Raw genomic sequence first — 21,448 nt, forward strand, 5'->3', positions numbered from 1 at the left:
TAGCTCACTGATCTGACAGAATGTGTCCAATACATCAAGTAAGTGTTGCATATCATCCAAAGTATATGAGAATAAAACAACATCATCGGCATGTAAGAGTAAAGAAATAAGCTCACATGTTTTTGGGCCATCAAATCCTTCTTTTGTAGCCTTATTTACTGCTTCTTCAAGTTTTTTGATGCATAGACCAAAGAGTGTGGGAGAGAGTGGATGCCTTTGCTATAATTTTCTTCAGCCCATGAGTTAATCTTTTGTTCCTTGATAGTGCTATATAACTTGACCATAACTAAACTAACCATGATATTTCTATAGTTGGATAATTCATGAGCCAATCTTACGGAAAACCTTGTTTGATAGCTTCATCCATTACATTGCTATCCATTGACGAGTTTGCTGGCTTTTCCATTTCACGAGCTCACTTGTCATTAAAGTTGCATCTGTTGCTTTGCCATTAGACATCATTTTGCCCCGCTATTAACATCTTCAATAGATACACATGCATTAAACGAAAGCCAACGCAAGTCCCTCTAATGCTACTTTGAAGGCATTTTCTTGAAACCTATCTTAGTTGATGAAACAAAGCTGTATATGGCGTTTCAATGCGCAAATGTTATAGGCGTTATCCCATCTTGCATATAAAGCTTCCATACATATTGTTACATGTCATCCCATAGAGAGAGATCTGTGAAAGTCATCTTGAGGCATAATTTGACGTACAGGATCTCAATATTATTATCGTATGTAACAGGGTAAGAATTGGAAGCTTGATACTGAAAGAACTTTCTAGCAACCATGAATAGTTCAAAAGTTGATGCTATAAAGTACAGTCAAGTGAAAGGAGCTACAAATGGTGAAAATGAACCGCTTTTTCCAAGGCTGCATATTAATGAGACAGAGAAAGCAGGACCAAGGGCACCACCCCGAAATAAAATGGCTCTTTATGAGCAATTCACTGTTCCATCTCACCGATTTGTTAAGCGCAATCAGACAACGAGCGCTGGTTCTCACCGAGAACATCAGGTTACCATCATTTGATATTATACGCTAATATATATTACACCATTTCATAAATTAAATGTTGCAAAGTTACTTGTATATTTTGGTACAGAATTTCGTGTATTATAATCATTGAAGAAATATTAAGGGCATACTTGTGAGTCTTGATTGTTCAGGTTCAGTATGGATTAGGTGAGTACCAGCACCCTTACCCTCCTTATTACATGCAACCTCCACTAGCCTGTGGAACCTCCCAACATATAGGTCCTGTGTATGCTCGGCCAACCTATGGCATAAGCAGTGGTGATATGAGTTGTGATAGCACTGTAGTCACTGGGGATGAAGCACAGAGGGCACCCAAACAACTTGAGAAATCCTCCTCTTTTGAAGTTTCAAAACGGATGCCAAAACATGGTGAGAGTTGTAATGCAAGGAGCAAATGTGAAAAGAAAGAAAAGGTTGCGTCTGATCTTAATGTACCCATAGTGGTGCCTGCTGCTAATATTACTGGGAAAAAGACAGCTTATTCCAAACCTGTTTCTCAACAGAAACATCCTGAAATTGCTGATTTGGACAAATCAACTTCAACCTGTATTGTGGATGTGGGGTCAGAATACCCACTTGCGGAGAGCCAGTGTGTTGAACTTCCTGATCTTGACAAGAGTGAGGACAACGTGATTTTTCTGATTGCTGAAAGTGGCATGAGGCAGAGTGCTTATGAGTCATTTGATGAACAAGATGAGAGTGCTGGATCACTCACCTTGCCTGTGCAATCCTGCCAACAATCAACATTGGTCGATGAAGCACAACAGCCAGAGTGTCAATCTACAGCCGAACCTGAAATATCTAACGAATGTGGAAATGGTATCAAATGTACAACCATGAAAAAAAGAGACGAAAAATTAGCAGGTAGAAGTGCAGTCTTCAGTACTTTACAGAGTATTCCAAATGAACAACAGACCCCAATGCCAGGTTTTGCCAAAGATATGACAAAGTGTGGTATCCCTAAACACCAGGAAAAGGGAACTAGTAATGAAAGCAGGAATGCAGTTGTGAACAGTGTTAAAAGAACACGTGAAGTTTCTGGAGAGTCAAATACTATTTATGAAGTTGGTGAACTATCAAAGCTTTTAGACAATGGACCATCCCAACCTGGAGTTGGGAAGGATGACAATTCAGAGGATACTCCCGCATCAGCAAGTGCCTCACTGCCTGAACGAACCATCAAGCCAAAAGATGTGATTCGTGCAGTTGGACAGCAGCAGTTTTGGAAAGCTCGTAAAGCACTACTTCGGTGAGTTCTCCAATTTTTCCTGAAATACTTTATTACCATTGTTGTGCTGTCTCCTTGGACAATATTTAAATGTATTTCCTGAAAAATGAAAACAATTCCACATTTTGAAGAAGTCAGTCAAGAACTATAGCGCTAAATAGCTAACACTTCATCTCGGTATCTGCGTCATAAGGGCTTCCAGGGCCTTCATTGTGTATGGCAATGTGTCTCAAGAAGCCAAATCTGCAGACTCATGACTCCTTAGCATTCTGTTTGAAGTAACCCTATTTGCAGTACTAGAAGAGGGCCAAGTATGAACTTTGCCAGGCACAGAGGTTGTAAATTAGGACTTTGGAGCTATCTCAACTAGATAATTTTTTAGTTTTCAATACTTGAGCATCTTTCGTGGTGTTGGTGGAGCTTCCATACATATTATGTAAGTCAATCCTTATGATTTATGCATTCATGTTGTATGTGCTGCAGGCAACAACGGGTATTTTCAGACCAAGTGTTCCAGCTCCACAAGCTTATTAAGGTATGCTGATTTATTCTGGTTTAATGTATTACGCCAGCCATCTTGCCTTACATGTTAATATTTTAACAGGTTCAGCAGCTGCTGGCAGAGACTCCTGGAATTCTCATGGATGAAGAAATGCAATTTGGAGCAATTGAGGAATCAGATGAATCTCCATATAGCAATGTTTTGGAAAGAGCAAATTGCTTTAGCGAAAAAAAACAAAATACGGTTTCTAATGTTAGAGATGGGGGAGAGAGTCAGCTACATGAGACAGAAGGGCACCCTGAAATTGTTTCAAATCAGCTGGAACAGCAGGCTACTAGTAATGATGCTGGATTAAACCAATCCATACCTCCATCTAGTCATGGAGTAAGTGCATGGGGATATCCAAGTATGGGAATGGGGCAGTGGATGAGTCCAATGGATGTACAAGGTAGGCCCTTTATGTTTCATCCTCCTTTTGCAGCACCACCATTTGGAGGGCCATATGGGTCAGCAATGCCAGGACCAATGCCACCTATGGTTCCTTTCGGTATTCCATACTATGGACCAAGCTTACCAGATATGCACCAAAACTATGGGTCTGTAGGTTCATCAAATAATTTCGATCCGTCTGTAGGGCACAACCCTATTAATGTTCCCAAAGGCATGCAAGGATCTTGGAATTTCACTCCTTATGATGGAGCACATATAGCTGGACTTGTGAAAGATGTTCCTACTGGCTCTGGAGCATCGGTTAACCAATCTTCAACAACATTACCTAGCATGAGGACATTGAGTGTCCCTGGCATGCAATATCAATTGGGGATGAATGTGCATCATACCCATCAAAGTGAAAATTCATCACCTTCTGTTCTTCGGAAAGTGTCTAATGCAAAAACTTCTAGCAATGAACACCATGACAAGAAGGGTTTGGAATTAAGAGGGGGACATCAATCTTGTAATGCACAATTTCAGGAGAATGCTAGGTCTCTGGAAGAAGAAGATTCAGCTAGGAATGTGATGGGCTGGATTAAAGATTTGCATGGGAAGGAAGGTGCTCGAGTGTCTGTCAGAAACATATCGCTGGAAAAATGTATTGAGCATGGTGGCTTGCAACTTTTTCCTCTAGTAAGTCTAGATGGTAGGGGTAAAGCAAAGAAAGGGAAAACTGAGGAACAGCATGGGCGAGTAATCAAGGCTGTCCCTCATCCAGCAGTATCTACGACTCAATCTGCTGCAGGAATTTTACTGTCTCTTCAACGTGAGAGGCAGCAATAGAGATGGTTTGACCTGTGCTATTGTATCTTCTCTTGATGTTCTATGATGTGTGCATTTTAATTTTATATGTTTCAGGCTTACAGCCCAATTATCCATCAACATTGAACTACTCCTCAATGCTTAATCATGGCAAAGCCATCTGAGCTAATACAGTGCTATGTAGAATGTTCTGACAAACATAGAATTGTGAAAGACATTGATGCTGCTGCTGTCCATTTAATTTTGATACAAACCTTGCACCTGGTATTTCTATGAGCATACAAAATATACTCTCTTAGTTTCCAGTTCTTCTTGAGGTTCAGAAAGCACATGCTTTGTTGTAATGCTAACTATTTATTTTCCGTTTATTTGATGTAACATAACATCTTGTTCTTAATGATATCAATGTACAAATAATGAACTTTGAAACACTGGCTTTGCTGATGAGACATGACTTTTGTTGAGCTAATTGCAATATAAGCATTAAACCCTGCTTTCCTAATTGTACTTTGCTGAGTACAATTTTCATATATTATTTGGTATAGGTTATTGTAAACATGCATAAATTTATCTCCCAACTTGTAAAGTACATTTTCTATGCATTAGACATTGTGCAAGCATTATATGCAAATGGATATGTAGTTCAGTTTCTATTTGCTAAATTCTGTTGTATTGGCTTGTACAATTTTCAAGAAGTGATTCAACCTCCACTAGGTTTTCATTGTATACCGTGCATATCTTCATACATGGGTGATGATGTCATGATGCTACCTGAGCATGTAACTTGTGTGAATGTGTTCAAAGAAGTGTTAAGGCTCTTCGAGAAAAAAGCCTCAAGGGGGTGGTAATATGTGATAGTATATGATTTGACATTTTTACAATATATGTTTTGGGGTCGATATTGAGGGTTAACATTTGCAATGTAGCCCTGCAATTTTGATATTTTACAATCTTGCCACTTCTTCTTTAGTGCCTCTAGTAATCTATCCTCAATGATCACATACTTCATAACATCACCTAAGAGCTCCAATATATCTTTTATTTTATATCTCTTAAACCATTTCATAATGTCCATCACCTAACCAAATGAGAGGATTTTGATCTTTTAGTTTTTTATACCTTGTGTGCATGTTCCAAGCTTATTTTGGCAATATTTGATCAAGCTTATTCTTGACTTCTACGATATGCACGTATACTATTTGCATGGGTAGCACCTTTGTTGGCCAAGCACTTATTTCTAATAGCATTATAAGATAAGTGTTACAGATTTAACTCCCAATCATGTAGCCAAGACAATATTTGAAATTTCTATATTTTAATCCATGCATTAAGGGAGATGGTGCCACCCCACACTTACCAATCCATATAACACTACTTGGACCACCATATCATTGAATAATATCAATCTCACTTCTCATTGTGGCACATTGATTCCCAAAGATAAAATATTTGTTCCAACTTGCTTGAAGTCTAGAGTCATGCCATATATATTTCCACCTATTTGTCGATGAGTCATTAATACCAATGTATTTATCTCACTTGTATTGGTTTTACCTTGTATCTGAAAGTGGGGCAATGTCTTGGTTGTATTGCACTATTGCTATCATTTTTGTTCTATCCATGTTTATAGTTAGCTCATCGCTTTGATGGAATGTTTCTAATGCAAGTTTCATATCATCATAAGTATATGGGAATAACACAACATCATTGACAACTCTTGCATGAGTTTTGGGTGATTTATCCTTCTTTTGAAATCATCACTTCCATCAACAAAGGGTGTTTAACTACACCAATCACCCATGAGTGAAGGACATGAGACAAACATAAAGTACCATCCATGTGTCCCTTATCACCGAATGTTACCCTACTTTATAACTTAGTAGTTGAATAATGGATTTGAACAAGAGAGTGTAACCTTAATAATAGAGTCTCAACCTCCCTCAACATGCTATAATGAAGGGGATAGTTAGTCCCCTTATATAGCCCAACACTTAAGGCTCATTGATCACCATGTGTTCCCATGTGTCATAAGTCCTTCTGGGTTTGTTCCAATTCATAGGAGAATTGATTTCTAAACCATATGAATCAGACATGACTCATACCTTGGAGTAGTGCTCTTCCAAGGGCCATTACAAGTCTCGAGGGGTCACCTTCCTTTCAATGGGTTAATCGAGGGACTCAGGGATGTCAGTCACTCATTAATGGCAAAGCGCATGTCATACATCAACACATAAAAACACTCACCTCTTCACTCATGCAACTATGGAAACCTAAAATTCTTCTTAAGTTTATTAAAAATTAACACATACCTAATTAGTACACTAATTAAGAAATATATTAGTTGCAATTAAATAGATAATTACAATATAAGAAACATGTATATCTCAATCAATTAGGTGGAAAAGCTACATGTAGGAAAGAGGCTCTAAGTGGATGTAAGACGGAGAGAATGAAAACCAAAGGTAGCCCCAAAATTAGGGCACCCAAAGGCACATTTACATTAGAGCTCTTACCATTTTATATAATTGGGAACCCTAAAGGCCCCCCTTTTTGTTACATGCCCATTGCCCATTAACCATTCTTGTCTAATGAAGGGTGGTCCTCCACAAATTACAATATGCCCACATTTCTTACATATATTTGGCCTATGACCAATGTTTTAAGTTAGACATCTAAGCTTTATAGGTTTGTTAAAACTAATGAATATAACATTTCTTTCCGTAACAAGGGGAAGGTAGTTCCCTTATATAGCCCAATAGGTAAGGCTCATAGATAACCTACATGTTCCCATGTGTCATAGATCCTTGTGGGTTTGTCCCGATTCTTAAGGTAACCGGCTTCCCAACCATCCTACCCCTATCCCATTGAAATTACTTATAGAATTGGTCCTTAAGACGATGTGTATAACATATGCCAGGTTATTGAAACATTGACTTCTTCCAATGATAAAGTTGGATTTAAGAAAATGCTCTTTCTCCTGTGTGGTATCACACAAGTTTGATCTTGTCCATTTAATTTTGAACTCTCATATTTGTTTAGATATCAATTGTTTAGTTTGAGCATTGAAGATTTTTTCTAGCAAATGAAGTTCAGAGGATAAATCTTTTTGATTTACCAAATAGCAATGGGCCCATTGGTATTACCAGATCTTTTAATAGTTACTATGTTGTTGAAACCCACTAGTTCTTTCGAGGGTAACTAACATATAAAATCGGATGAACGTCAACATCAATAAGAAGATTGAGGCAATATGTAGATGAACCAATACACTTCAAGACTATGAAGTGTCCACAATAGCGTGGATTAAGGGCCATCGATACTTAGGGTCGAGTTCTTATGTATATTAATTCATAGACTAAAAAATGGAGAACTAATAATGTGTGGAGCAAGGGAAGGGGGTCCACCATGTCTGCAATGAAGATGGAGATGAAGACAAAGACGAAGAGGGCATGATTCCATCTTGTCATCATTGTCACGAATGAGGGATTATGTGAAATGGAGGAGGCCAATATTGACTCAAGAATAGAGAAAGGAAAACAATGGCTAAGAAAGAAGAGAATGAGAGGAAAGGACTTGAATTATGAATTTTGTAATTGGTCTTTAGGGTTTAGAGAGGCATGCATACAAAGAAATTTCTAGAAGATTCTAGTGAATCAAGAGGGCGTGTAGGAGACCTACAATGATAATAGGGGACGTGGCTTATTGATTGTAAGATTTTCCAAAACTTGATAATCTCCTCCCAAGAAACTATCATCTTCCTTGATCCCTTTTCATTATATTCACAACAATTTTATTCCAGTCATGTATCTTGAAATTTGGCCATTAAGAATGATTGAAATAGGGTAATTTTTTGTTAAATTTATTTGCATCTTGCCCTTAAGCTTTTGAAAGTTCAATGCAAGAGTTCGAGGTTTTCCTCAAAAATCTATGTACCAAAATTTCTTGAATTTGGGAGAAGAGATGGAATCATAAACTTGAGTTCATCCAATTCTCCATCTAGTAATGACCAAAGCAAAATTTTTGGGTCGAAAATATGCACGATAAATTACCTTAATTTTGATGGAAGGAAGATTTCGAATCTACACATCGAAGTGCTCAATACATCAACTCCTTGAGATCTTCGTGATGTTTTTGACAAAATTTTCAGGTCGCAAATCTAAGCTTTGATCGAGAAATTATAAAGACAATAACAACCTTAAGGAGTTTTGTCGAAACTTGGTGTTCCGTCGTGATGTGGTGTGGCCAAAGGTAAAAAATGGAAAAAAGAAGGGCGGAAGCGTGTTGAGAAAAAGGGAAAAAAGGTGAAAAAGGAAGAGAAAGAAAAGGGGCGCGCTAGTACATGTGAATCATGCTTACACAAAAAATGAGGGTGGAGATTCCAAAATCCCTATTGAAAATCAAGGACAAAATTGTATTCTCCTATCATTTTGAAGTAACAACATCTAAGGCTCTCCCCCCTTCCCTATAAAAGGAGGTGAAGAAGGCATATTTTGGTTGTCTAGTTCGTTGCTGGGCATTTTGTTGTTGTTGTTCTGCGTTTCGAATGCTCTTCTACGTTCTACATGTTTGGAGGCTTCAAGGAGTCATAGTTTAGCAAGCACTTATGCTAGTCGCTCGAAGGGAGTATGGAGTGGCTTGTGAACTCTAACTCGGCTCGTGAAGTCGTAGTGGTAGCTGTGGCCTCGGCGACCCACTCGGCTCACCTTCATTGGGAGCTTCAACCCTCCTCTCCTACCTTTCTTTCCATCTTCGTTGCATAATTAGTGGTTGGCATTGCCACCACGGTTGTATTCGTCCACTCAAACCAATGTAACCCCAAAGTTATAAGGGGTTTTCTTGTTTAATTGAATGTTTTTGACCTAAAACTTAAGCTTCACTTTCTTAATCTTGTTGGTCAATCCTTAATTTCGTGTCTATTACATTAATCACTTGTTTCTACTCTAACCTCTTGCACTAATCACCACCTACTTGTGAGAGAGTGAATGAGAAAAGAGGACACACATACACACACTCTCTCTCCGATTCTACTTACCATTTGACTCTACTCTCTCCTCAACTTTGGGCTCCTCTTGGCTCTAGGCTCTCATTGACTTTGGAACTCTGGTGAATCTATGTCACTTAGGAGCTTTGACTCCTAAGAGCCTACAAGTCCCTTATCATTTGTGCTATCTTAGCCCTTGTGTCCTCCCTAGTCCAAGACCCTCATGACCTCGCGCGAGTAGCTCACGCATGTGCGTTTTCAAGACACTGGGATGGTACACATGACGAATAGACTCTTCAAGGGTGGGCCATGATGACCCAAACCCTTCATGGAATTTAAACTCCACAGAAGGGGGAAATGACCCCCTCCCTCTACTGCACACTGATGAGGAGTACAACAAAAGAAGAAAAGGACGAGTATAGGTGGAGTAATTGTTGTCGCTAGAGGTAGTTCATCGATCGATGCTCGTCATAATACTTGAAACCATGTGACGTGTCGACGTCACTTCCACATCACATTGCTGTTTTGAGTTATGAATTTTGTAATTGGTGTTATTCCCCATAAAGGGATGCACACATATTTATACAAGGTTTGAGAGGCATGCATACAAACAAAGTTCTAGAGATGTGCATGCTCTAGTGGATTCAAACGAAAGTTCTAGAAGATTCTGGCAGATCAAGAGGGAATGTAGGAGGTTGACAATGACAAGAGGGGACGTGGTCGTCGATTGTAAGCTTTCTATACCAAAACTCAAGGATCTCCAAACAACACATTGTCATCTTCCTTGATCTATATTCATTTCATTCATCGTTCTTTTATCCTAGTCACCCCATGTGATGGGGTTGAAGATTTTATCCTTAATTGCATCTTGAAATTGGCTATTTAGGAATTATTGAAATAGGGTAGTGTTGAGATATCAAGCTCAACTAGGTTTAACTATTTCGTCAACCATGTAACTTAGTAATTACATAACTTGAATCTAGTTAGAAGTGTTGACCTTAAACCCTTAAATAGGATCTTGTACTTGTACGTTAGTGGGGATACATTCTAGATCCTCCACTACCAAGTATATTTAGTATAGGACTTACATCCTTGTACCTATATTCTACTCACACATGTGCACCCTTGCACATGAGTTGTATATATATCTCATTGTGGGTATTTTTGTAAGTTGATGATGCTTATTAATATAGAGGAAAGGTCTTTGGCTACACTCTTGTTAATCATCCCCCATTTATATTATTGTTCATAAGTGTATCTTCCTCTCTCTCTTCCTCACACACACACACACACACACAAATCATATAATATTCTGTTGCTTTATCAATACTCACATAATTAGATCCTAATTAACCCTATTTAATTACCTAATTATTAATTGGTAGATTTTCACACACACACACACACACACACACACACACACACACACACACACACAGAGTTAAGGGTCGATATTAATCAATAAACCAAAATAAAGTAAAATAAGGTAAATATATTGGATAGAAGAACCCGTTCCACCCGACCACCCTCGAGCTATGATCAAGACATAGCCAACCTACCATTGGCGTCCTATATCACCGGATATTAGGATGACTAATACCTTGGAAGAGATTAACGCGATCATTGTGATGAAAGCCTAACCTATACCACTAGTGTCTGAGACTGTTCTTCGGACGTAATGTCCTTATGAGGGTAGCTAAGCCTCATATTTATACCTCTTCCTAAGCCCCTTGAATAGATGTGTCTTTCTAAAAGACTTTCCATTCATTGGTTGTTTAGATCATGATAGTGAATGCACCTATCATTCCTTCTATCCAATCACATTAGTCCCTTTTTAACATTAATGAACATACCCTTCATTTATGTAAATATTAGTGACCTACCCTCACCTACGTTATGTGTACATAACACACACACACACACACACACACACTCTCTCTCTCTCTCTCTCTCTCTCTCATAATAAAACAATTGAAGTCAAATTAAGAACATCTAAAGGAAATTGGGACTAACTATAATCGAGATTCGATAGTGACGAGGGTCTAAAAGTCATCGACTTATGCCAAACTCATCTTCCCTGGTTCAAGTCACTAGTGGTCTCAATCACATTTCACATGCATACACATACCTTTGCGACAATGTCAATAACCCATCACTCAACTTTAATATCTTTTTTATTGGGCAACCTAACCAAAAACACTTGCCCTTCTAAATTGGTCCAACAAGTTAATATTGTATATTTAATTTTCATATGGCTTCTAGTTGTTTCACACTTGTCAAATGGCCATCATACACTAAAGTGATTAGACTCCCTTACACACCACACAAAATGAGACAAAATAATCTTTCTCAATGGGCACTCAATAAGCGTCTCAATAGGAATACCGATTCCTTAAGTGGAATACAAAAGCCTCCATACGTTGTAAGCTTATTGTTAAGAAATAGGTAATTAACTACGAGTTAATTAGTACCTAATTATATGATTAAGCTAAGCGTAAGATTAAGTGATATGTGTGTGAGAGGAAGAGAGAGAGGAAGTTAACAGTATGAACAATGAGACAAGATGGAGGATGATTAACTATATTAAAAAGCATCATCAAATACAAAAATACCTACAATGAGGTATATATAGATTTCATGTGCAAGGGTGCATATATGTGAGGAGAATATAGGTACAAGGGTGTAAGTCCTATATTAAATGTAATTGGGAGTCACGAAGGATCTAGAATATCCCACTTAAGTACAAGGTCTTATTTAAGGCGTTATAGTCAACACTTCTAACTGCATTCTATCTAAGTAACTACTAAATTACGTGGTTGACTAACGAACTAACTATAGTTGAGCTTGATATCTCAACACGCCCCCTCAAGCTCAAGTGTGAGGCATCCAACGTCCGCTTTGGCTTTCGTCGGCTTCCGTTTGGCCTTTGGCTTTCTTCGGCCTTTCCACCAGTCTCAGTTCCTCTCCCTCAAGCCGGTGATGAAGGCTTGTAGTGTGAATTGGGCGAAGGCCGACTGGTTCCACCCATCATGGGTCATGAGCTCTTGGGCTCTCGGGCTCTTGTTGGGCCGCTACCTTCATCGTGAAGGCTTAATGATGGGCCATGTACTCGTTGTAGCCGAGCTGAGTGACAAGATTATTCTCTCTAGAAGAGCGTTGAAGTTTTTCGCTTGCTGATGTGAGCTCCTTCTTTACTTCGGGTGTATGCATGATGGGTACACCAAAATCACTGTCTAGTGAGGGAGCCGACACATCTGAATCATTGTCGTCGGGATGATCGACTTCGTACTCGGGCATCTTACCTTTTTGCCTTTGTCCAAGTTCGAACTTGGCCGCGACGTGCTTGGAAGGCTTGAAGGCTCCTGTGGTCCACTTAGCTCGGTAGAGCTTGGACGGTCCTTTGGTGAACAAAGGCTTGGCCGAATATCATCCTCTGAGTTGACGTTCAACTCTTCCTCGATTGGGTCGGGTGAGGCTGAATCAAGTCTATACCATGATGCTGATTTGTCGAAGACTACGTCTTGACTCACCCAAACCGCTCGGGTTGAAGGTTTATAACACTTGTATGCCTTCTTCTCGGATGAGTATCCTATGAGGATACATTTCTCCAACTTCATGTCAGGCTTTTGTCGGTTTTCGTTGGGGATGCATACATTTGCAATGCTTCTGAACACCTTGAGGTGCGACATGATCGACTTCCTTCCGACAAGGACCTCGTATGGAGTTAGCTCATGCACTCCATTAGTGGTGCACTAGTTCATGAGATAGACGGTTGTGGATGCCGCTTTGGCCCAATAGAAGTTCGGCATGTGCTTCTCATGCATCATGACGTGTGCTACCTTGAGTATTTGCCGATTCTTCCTTTCGGCAACTCCATATTGTTGGGTTGTGTGTCGGCACGAGAATTCTCTCCGGATGCCTTGGCCTTGGAGGTAGGAGATGAATTCGTCAGAGAAGTACTCCTTGTCTCCATTTGATCGTAGGCATCGTGTTAACTCTTAGGGCCGGACAATGGCCTAACACAGGGTGTCTACGGAAGTCACTTCACCAAAGGGTGTTACGGCAACCGGATTAGACTCAACGCTTAATCCGACTTCATTAAGTTACTTAGCATGATCGTCTTTCATAATCACACGCGTAAGATATAACAATTAAGACAGAACGACAATTAACACAGAGAGATAACAACGCTAGGCTTTTATTAATTAACCGCTATCCATTACATTGTATTCGGGCCTTTAAATAGGTTTCCGGTCTGTATTACAAAATGGTGCCATCCGCACCTGTTCGGGATCGGTCCAGATCCGAAACGGCATACCGATTCCGGTCCGTCCGTCCACACTCATAGCTTAATTACAACCACATTCCTACTACTTAAATAACTCTCCGTTTCCCACTCTGGACTCCTTTGCCGGCCGGTAACACATCGAATGTGTCGACCGATTTCTTTCTCCACTTGGCCCTTGAGCTTTTGGAAGTGGGAGAGCACTTCGCTCCTCTTCTTCATCGTAAAGATCCATGTGTAGTGGGAATAATCGTCGATGAAGGTGACGTAGTATCGGTACCCACCGATCATCGACGTTTGAGCCGGTCCTCATACATCCGAATGTATGACGTTGAGGAGGTCTTTGCTTTTGTAGCTCTCCTTCGGGAATGGGAGTCGATGTTGTTTGCCAAGTTGACACGCTTCGCACACTCGGTCAACTCATTTTGACTCAAAGGTCCCAATGACGACTCCCTTTGTTTGCATAGCTCGGAGCCGTTGGAGGTTGATGTGGCCGATTCTCTTGTGCCACAACTCGATGCTTGTCTCGGTTTTGAGACCTTTGGCATACATGGCCGATTTCATCGCGTTCGAATTGAGGATGAACATTCGACCGTCTCTCCGTCCTTTAGCTATGAGTCGGCCATCTTTCTCGATGAAACAACCTTCATTGTTGAAGCGGACTTGCATGCCTTGCTCCACAATTTGCCCGACCGAGACCAAATTCTTCGTTATTGTGGGCACGGGCAAGATATTCTTGATGCAAGTTTCTTCACCTTCTTTCCCGAATGGGACATTGCCAATGTGCCGAATCAGATGTGTGGTGTCGTCTCCCGTCTCTATGAAGTCAGGTCGGTCTGGCGTTCTTAAGTCACGAAACCACCCTTGGTGTGACATCATATGATGCGAAGTGCCGGAGTCGACGAACTACAATTGGAGGTGCTCGTGGAGTCGAAGACCGACATAGAGTTCACTTTATGTCTCATTACGAATAGACCATCGTATTCGGAGTTGTTGGCGTAGTTTGTGAGTTGTCGGCTTGTGGAAGCTGACTCGTTTCTTCTTTTTCAGCACTCCTCGCGGTGGTTGATTTTGCTGCAATAGTTGCAAGTTGCGGGCCTCATTTGCCGACCTTGTTCGGCATGGAAGCTCCCTCTTCTTCCGAAGGTTCCTTGATGGCTTTCGTCTTGTTGTCAAAGGTTTGAGTTCCCTTCGTGAGATGGGTTGAATCGACCTCTTCTACCGCATCGACCTCGTCCTTGACCACCATCCGAATTCGAGAAGAACATTTGTCCTTCTAACGTCTTGGTTCTCTTCAACCAATAACATTGATTGAAGGTCGAAGAACAAAGGGTTTTCCCTCGCCAAGATTTTCGTCCTTAACGAGTCGAATCGTTGTGCGAGGCCGTCCAAGCATACTTGAACCATCTCGTCTTCTTCGACGTTTATGTTGATGGAGCCAAGCAAGTCACAAATGCTCTTGATCTTGGCGGTGTAGTTGAACACGAAGATATCTTTTTGCCGAATATTGTTCAACGCTTGTCGGAGTTGAAGCTTTTAGGCGGTCGTGTTGGCAGTGAACGTCTTCTTTAAGTTCTCCCACGCCTCTTTCGACGTCTTGGTGTCTCGAATGTGGCTAAACATGTGGTCGTGGACACATGTTGCCAAGTAATACATTACTCGACATGCTCCTTGCTCCCACGTTGGGTAGTTGAATTTGTAATGTCAGGTTTGTTTTCAAGTGCGTCGTTGATGTAGCTCTAATACCCTTAGCTGACAAGGTATTGGTTCATCTTGTACTCCCAAGATGAATAATTGCTCTGGTTCAACTTTTGACTAGGGAGTGAGCTACCCATTTGTGTGTTCATGTTGATTAGTGTCTTCTCTTCTTTTACTTTTCTTCCTTTGACCACGTACATGTGCTATGTAGCGGCACTACGGTAGCGTATAACCGGATTTTGTCGTTGGCATCTCGAACACATAATCACGGAGTCGAGTGGGCTTAGTGGTAATTTTAAACCACACACTCTGATACAATGTTAAGAGATAGGTAATTAACTACGAGTTAATTAGTACCTATATGTGATTAAGCTAAGTGTAAGATTAAGTGATATGTGTGTGTATGTGTGTGAGAGGAAGTTAACACTATGAACAATGAGACAAGATGGAGGATGATTAACTATATTAAAAAGCATCATCAAATACAAAAATACCTACAATGAGGTATATATAGATTTCATGTGAAAGGGTGCATATGTGTGAGGAGAATATAGATAGGTACAAGGGTGTAAGTCCTATATTAAATGTAATTGGGAGTCATAGAGGATCTAGAATATCCCACTTAAGTACAAGGTCTTATTTAAGGCGTTATAGTCAACACTTCTAACTACTTCTATCTAGGTAACTGCTAAGTTACGTGGTTGACTAACTAACTAACTATAGTTGAGCTTGATATCTCAACACTTATTTTATCATTAAGATTTTGGTTTGTGAAAGTGCCATAATGCATTTGAAGATTCTTGAAACCATAAAGATAGGAATACTAATATCATCTTCTTCAACATTCAATCATGAATAGTTTATTTTCTCTGTAAATAAAGAAGGCGTAGCTCAGGGGAAAAATTTGACAGGTGTCATGCTTGTCAAAGGATGTTTTGCCCATAAAAAACATACACCCAACAAAAATGTTTTTCAAGTGACATATAAGAGTTAAAATTTTTCATTTTCAATGTGAAAGGTCCCTAAAAATTATACATGTCAAATGACATGCTAAAATTTAAATTTCCATGTATATATATATGCCACATATAAATATATACATACATGTATTATGACGTGTGTATAATAATATATTATATAATTTAGTACAACACACTTAAAAATAATATTATGTAATGATGTTATATATTCTCAAATCTTTATTCTTTTTTATTTTATTTTTCCAAAAAAACATTACTTCACATTAGTTAGCAAACGAAGTACATCAAAGTTCGTATCCCATCGACTCTTTTTACATGGTAACTTACTTGTACCGCAACTATACATATTTACATCTCCTGTCCACTAATGGAAGCCATTGGTAGAAACAACCATCTTGGTGCTTGGTAGTTCCATATAGGCCTTATCGATGATTTTACTATTATAGGAGAACCACCCCAATTCAACAAAAACTTTGACCAAGCCATTTCTGCTTCATCGGAGTTCCCTTCAAGAGAATTTGATTTACACAATCACCTCAAGAATGAATTATGATAGTCGATACATTGTATATTGTTTGTGCTTTGGCTTACAAAACAGTAACACAATATTTACTTAATGTATTTCTTTATCTTTGTGAGGTAGTTATGGTGATTTGTGTATCTTTGCATACTTTTTATAGTAATGAAATGTATAACAATGTTGCATCACATGCACACCACAATATAAAGTTTTTTAAATTTTATATGTCAAACACATGTTAATTTTTGCACTCTTATGTCATATGACATACATCTTTCAAAAATGTCTGTAAAAAAACTTTAATACTAACCCGTCCAATTTAGGCCTTGGGGGAGGTAATTAGGGGAGTGCCAACTCCCTCACTTTATAAGTTTACTCCATGTTGATGTGTGTAAATGATGGGGCCCTAGATGATTACAATATACCATGACATTGAAGCTTAATAAGTAGCATTGATCATTTAGGACCATCCTCACATCCTTAATGTATTTCAACCCTTCTTTGCTACGAGAAAACATTTCCAACTTTCTTGTTGTCTAACGATCGTGGAAAGGAAGCATGCACAACCAAATTCATTCGTTCCACACTTTCAAGAGAATGATGTGTTTATTGATGCAAACCAAAACTTGCGATGATTCACTCACAAAGTTCGAGTGAACACTATAGTAAACATTGACAAAAAAAGTACATATTTTTAAATGAGAGTTTGGACACAAGCACTGTGCAAATTGCAAAAAGTGTTGTCATACGTGGAGTATATGCCTAGGATGTTGTCATTTTGGTGTCGGGCACAACATCAATTCTTGTTACAATTTAATGTTAATGTACAACATGTAAACAGATGCGCATGCATGCATGAGCGGAGGAGGCGGACAAGTTCCAGAGCTATATACATATACAGTCTGGGGGACAAGTGGCTCAAGCACGACATGTACATATGGACACTCAACCGACGTTGAGGCCATCAATGTATTATATTGTCTTGTGTGTATGTATGTCTAGACTCTATACATAACAACTCCACCCATAGTATGAACCATACATACATACATACACACCATAGTACACACAATACAATGCAATACATACATACATACAATATATATACATACACACCATACAATACAATACAATACACACACACACACACGTATTGCAATACATACATACACACCATAGTACACACAATACAATGCAATACATACATACATAAATACAATATATATACATACACACCATACAATACACACACACACACACGTATTGCAATACATACATACACACCATAGTACACACAATACAATGCAATACATACATACATACATACAATATATATACATACACACCATACAATACAATACAATACACACACACACATATTGCAATACATACATACATACACACCATGGTAGTAGTACCATACAATACTATACATACATAAATACACACCATAGTAGTAGTACCATACAATACTATACACACATACATACTATACATACTTGTATACATACATACATACACACACAATACATTGCAATACATATGATACAGTACATACATATATGATATATACATACAAACATACGCACAATACATACATACACACGCACGCACTCACAAGCACGCACATTAGACAATGCAATACATACACACAAGACGATACAATACATACATATACATACAATAAAAATACATACATATATACATGCATACATACACAATACAATACAATACAATGCAATGCAATACAGTACAATACATACATACATACAAAAATTCAGAATGCAGGGCAATATACTGTGTGTTGTGTATGTACATGGTGATGGAGGAGGGGAGCAGGGGTCCACCATGTCCAGAATGAACATGGAAATGAAGAAGAGATGGAGCAGCCATGACTCCATCCTGTCACCATATGTTTCTCACTTCCCCCCCCTCAGAATGGCCTCTTCTTCTTCTTCTTCTTCTTCATTCTTCCCCTGCTTCCTTCACTACATGAGCCTCCACTGATTTGTTGTATTGCTCCTACCATGGATTCTGTCGTTAACAGTTCCGATGAATCCCGACAAGCTTTCCTTGTCAGGTCAAGAAACGAAGAGCATGCGTATGATAAAGAAGAGCAGATCGATGTTGATGCCATCCTCCTCCATAGCTCGGAGGATAAGCTCTCCGCGTTGGAAGCTTTGGGAGGCGATGGCAAGGTCCCCCCTTTCTCATGGAAGAAGCTATGGCTCTTCACAGGCCCCGGATTCCTCATGAGTATCGCATACCTGGATCCTGGGAACATCGAAAGCGACTTGCAGTCAGGTGTGGTGGCCGGTTACTCTCTATTATGGCTCCTCCTGTGGGCCACTGCAATGGGTCTCGTTCTTCAGATGCTTTCGGCTCGAGTCGGAGTTGCTACAGGATGTGACCTGGCTCAGCTCTGTAGAGACGAATACCCTGTCTGGGCTCGAATTGTTCTATGGATCATGACCGAGTTTGCCATCATCGGAGCTGATATCCAAGAAGTCATCGGCAGTGCCATTGCTCTGCGCATCTTGTCCGGGGGTTACATTCCTTTGTGGGCTGGTGTGCTCATAACTGGAGTAGATGGGTAAGTACTATCTTCTGCGCACTGCCTTCACCTTCACTTGGGAGTGTGAATTACCTGTCAATTTCTTTGAAGCTAATTCCCACGAAAACTGATGCAGCTCTCTAAAGGTGTATGCACACGCACGAGAACCTGTATGTGTGTGTATATGTATGTATGTATGTATGTATGTATGTATGCATGCATGCATGTATTGTATTGTATTGTATAGCATTGGATGTATGTATGTATTGCATTGTATTGTTGTATGTATGTATGTATGTATGTATGTATGTATGCATGTATGTATTGTATTGTATTGTATTGTATTGTTGTATGTCTGTCTGTATGTGTATCTATGAAATAAAAGAGAACTAGTAAACCAAGCATTGGGGAAGTTCATTTGATGAATAGTTAAGAGCACCCATTCTTTAGTTGATATCTCACTAGGCTTGGCTTCTTTCATTTCATTTCATTTCCTGGGTTTAGGTTTATCTTCCTTTTCCTAGAAAACTATGGGATCAGGAAACTGGAGGCCTTTTTTGGTGTTTTGATCTCAGTCATGGCAGTTTCTTTTGCTTGGATGTTTGGCAAAGCTCAACCAGATGCAAGAGACTTAGCTGTCGGTGAGTGTGGCATGTCCGTGTGCCCCAACTCTTACAGTTCCAACTATTTATTTTGTTTGAGATAATCTCAAAACAGTGACAAATGCTTCTTTCTTTCCTATGGCTATGCAGGTCTCATTGTTCCACGTATACCTTCGGTTGCGGTCAGCCAGGCTGTGGGAGTAGTGGGTGCGTTAATTATGCCGCATAACATTTTCCTTCACTCTGCATTAGTTCAATCGCGATCGATCAATATCTGTAGCAGCTCCCATGTGAACGAAGCCTTGCGATATTATACCATCGAATCTTGCGTGGCACTCTTCATTTCCTTCTTGATCAATCTGTTTGTCGTGTCAGTATTTGCCAAGGCTTTCTTTGGGAGTGACATCGCAGAATCCATTGGTCTAGTCAATGCAGGAGAGTATCTTCAAGAGCAATATGGTGGTGGATATTTCCCAATATTATACATTTGGGCCATTGGCCTATTAGCCGCGGGGCAGAGTAGTACAATGACAGGAACATATGCAGGGCAGTTTGTTATGGCTGGTTTCCTCAATTTGAAAGTGAAGAAATGGATGAGGGCCTTTGTCACGCGAGCAGTGGCGATTATTCCGACAGTGATAGTTGCCCTCATATTTAATGGCTCAGATGACGAGCTAGATCGACTGAATGAGTGGCTTAACATCCTTCAGTCAGTCCAATTGCCATTTGCATTAATTCCCCTCCTATCCATGGTATCAAAAGAGCATATCATGGGGGTATTTAAGATCGGACCTTTATTACAGGTATGTGCTGTTCTTATATACATTGTAGATCTGGTTAATTTGGTGATGATGAAGCACTAATAGTAATTGGGTGTAGTTCGGAAAATGTGGCCTATGACTCTGATGAGGTTTAGACTAGGAACTATGTATGATTTTGTGACTTCAATAAACCTGGGCCAAACCAGAACGCTAAATATGTTACGAATTGAGAAAGAAAGAAAGAAAGAAAGATATATTAACGTCTTCTAAGACCAAAATTGGCCCATGAGTCAATTGGTTTACAACAAAAATGGGGTATTTACCCATTCATGAGAGTTGGGGATTATTAGGGAGAATGAGGTGTTTGTAGATGCTGGAACCAGGACTTCCAATGCTCATACTCGAACTCGTGGGATTCAATGTGTCCTACATTGGAAATGTTGTAGATTTGCCTTGCCATAGCCAGGTTTTTCATTCGCGAGATTTGCTGATTGAATTGAAGACACTCACAGTATGCTAATAGTTTTTTTGTTTTTTCTGTTGCAGGCTGTATCCTGGTTAATAGCTGCATTAGTTCTGACCATTAATGTCTATCTTCTTGTGGAGTTTTGTACGACATACATTGCCGAAACAAATACTGTGATTTCAATTCTCGCAGTCCTGACCACATTGTATATATTGTTTATCGTTTACCTGATTGTACAATCACACTCCCAGAGCCGGATTCATCTAGCACTCAAGAAATGGATCCATAGCTTGCATCGGTAGCTCCAATTTTGTGTAGAATTTCCAAATGTGAAGTTCATCAATTTGTTGGCTATAATCTTGATGAACCATTAATATGTCCAAATGTGAAGTTCTACTCGTACTTGTACTCTAAAATTAGACATCCCTTTCTTCAAACTTGTATAATAATATTGTGACAGCAATTATTTCATTTCGACATCCACAATTCGTTGCTACTAAAATTTATCTGCATTTTGTTAATAAACTCGATTACTATCATCCTTGATACCACAATGTTAAGTAAGTTAGGAAACTA

At 39.5% G+C, this 21,448-nt stretch overlaps 2 protein-coding genes across 2 annotated transcripts; both read left to right on the top strand.

The window, feature by feature from the left end:
- Window positions 1-724: 724 nt before the first annotated feature.
- Window positions 725-4,531, top strand: LOC147863292 (protein EARLY FLOWERING 3-like). The gene is made up of 4 exons (XM_087320895.1): window positions 725-1,020; window positions 1,173-2,290; window positions 2,753-2,804; window positions 2,874-4,531. Exons 1-4 carry the CDS (start codon window positions 793-795, stop codon window positions 4,044-4,046), a joined length of 2,571 nt encoding a protein of 856 aa, XP_087177021.1. The 5' UTR covers window positions 725-792; the 3' UTR covers window positions 4,047-4,531.
- Window positions 4,532-18,496: 13,965 nt separating this feature from the next.
- On the top strand, window positions 18,497-21,218 carry LOC147863293 (metal transporter Nramp3.2-like). The gene is made up of 4 exons (XM_087321563.1): window positions 18,497-19,082; window positions 19,548-19,684; window positions 19,796-20,448; window positions 20,953-21,218. The coding sequence occupies exons 1-4, from the start codon at window positions 18,517-18,519 to the stop codon at window positions 21,172-21,174; spliced, it is 1,578 nt and encodes a 525-aa protein (XP_087177689.1). The 5' UTR covers window positions 18,497-18,516; the 3' UTR covers window positions 21,175-21,218.
- The last annotated feature ends 230 nt before the right edge of the window (window positions 21,219-21,448 follow it).

The sequence above is a fragment of the Azolla caroliniana genome, unplaced genomic scaffold, assembly GCF_043228905.1.
Source record: "Azolla caroliniana isolate FFs.n. ecotype wild unplaced genomic scaffold, voAzoCaro1.0.p SCAF_6, whole genome shotgun sequence".
Classification (NCBI taxonomy): domain Eukaryota; kingdom Viridiplantae; phylum Streptophyta; class Polypodiopsida; order Salviniales; family Salviniaceae; genus Azolla; species Azolla caroliniana.

Coding starts and splice junctions, on each gene's coding strand:
- LOC147863292 (XM_087320895.1), top strand. CDS start 793: ATGAATAGTTCAAAAGTTGATGCTATAAAGTACAGTCAAGTGAAAGGA. Junction 1,021..1,172: donor GTTCTCACCGAGAACATCAG/GTTACCATCATT, acceptor TTGATTGTTCAG/GTTCAGTATGGATTAGGTGA. Junction 2,291..2,752: donor GCTCGTAAAGCACTACTTCG/GTGAGTTCTCCA, acceptor TATGTGCTGCAG/GCAACAACGGGTATTTTCAG.
- LOC147863293 (XM_087321563.1), top strand. CDS start 18,517: ATGGATTCTGTCGTTAACAGTTCCGATGAATCCCGACAAGCTTTCCTT. Junction 19,083..19,547: donor CTCATAACTGGAGTAGATGG/GTAAGTACTATC, acceptor TCCTGGGTTTAG/GTTTATCTTCCTTTTCCTAG. Junction 20,449..20,952: donor AGATCGGACCTTTATTACAG/GTATGTGCTGTT, acceptor TTTCTGTTGCAG/GCTGTATCCTGGTTAATAGC.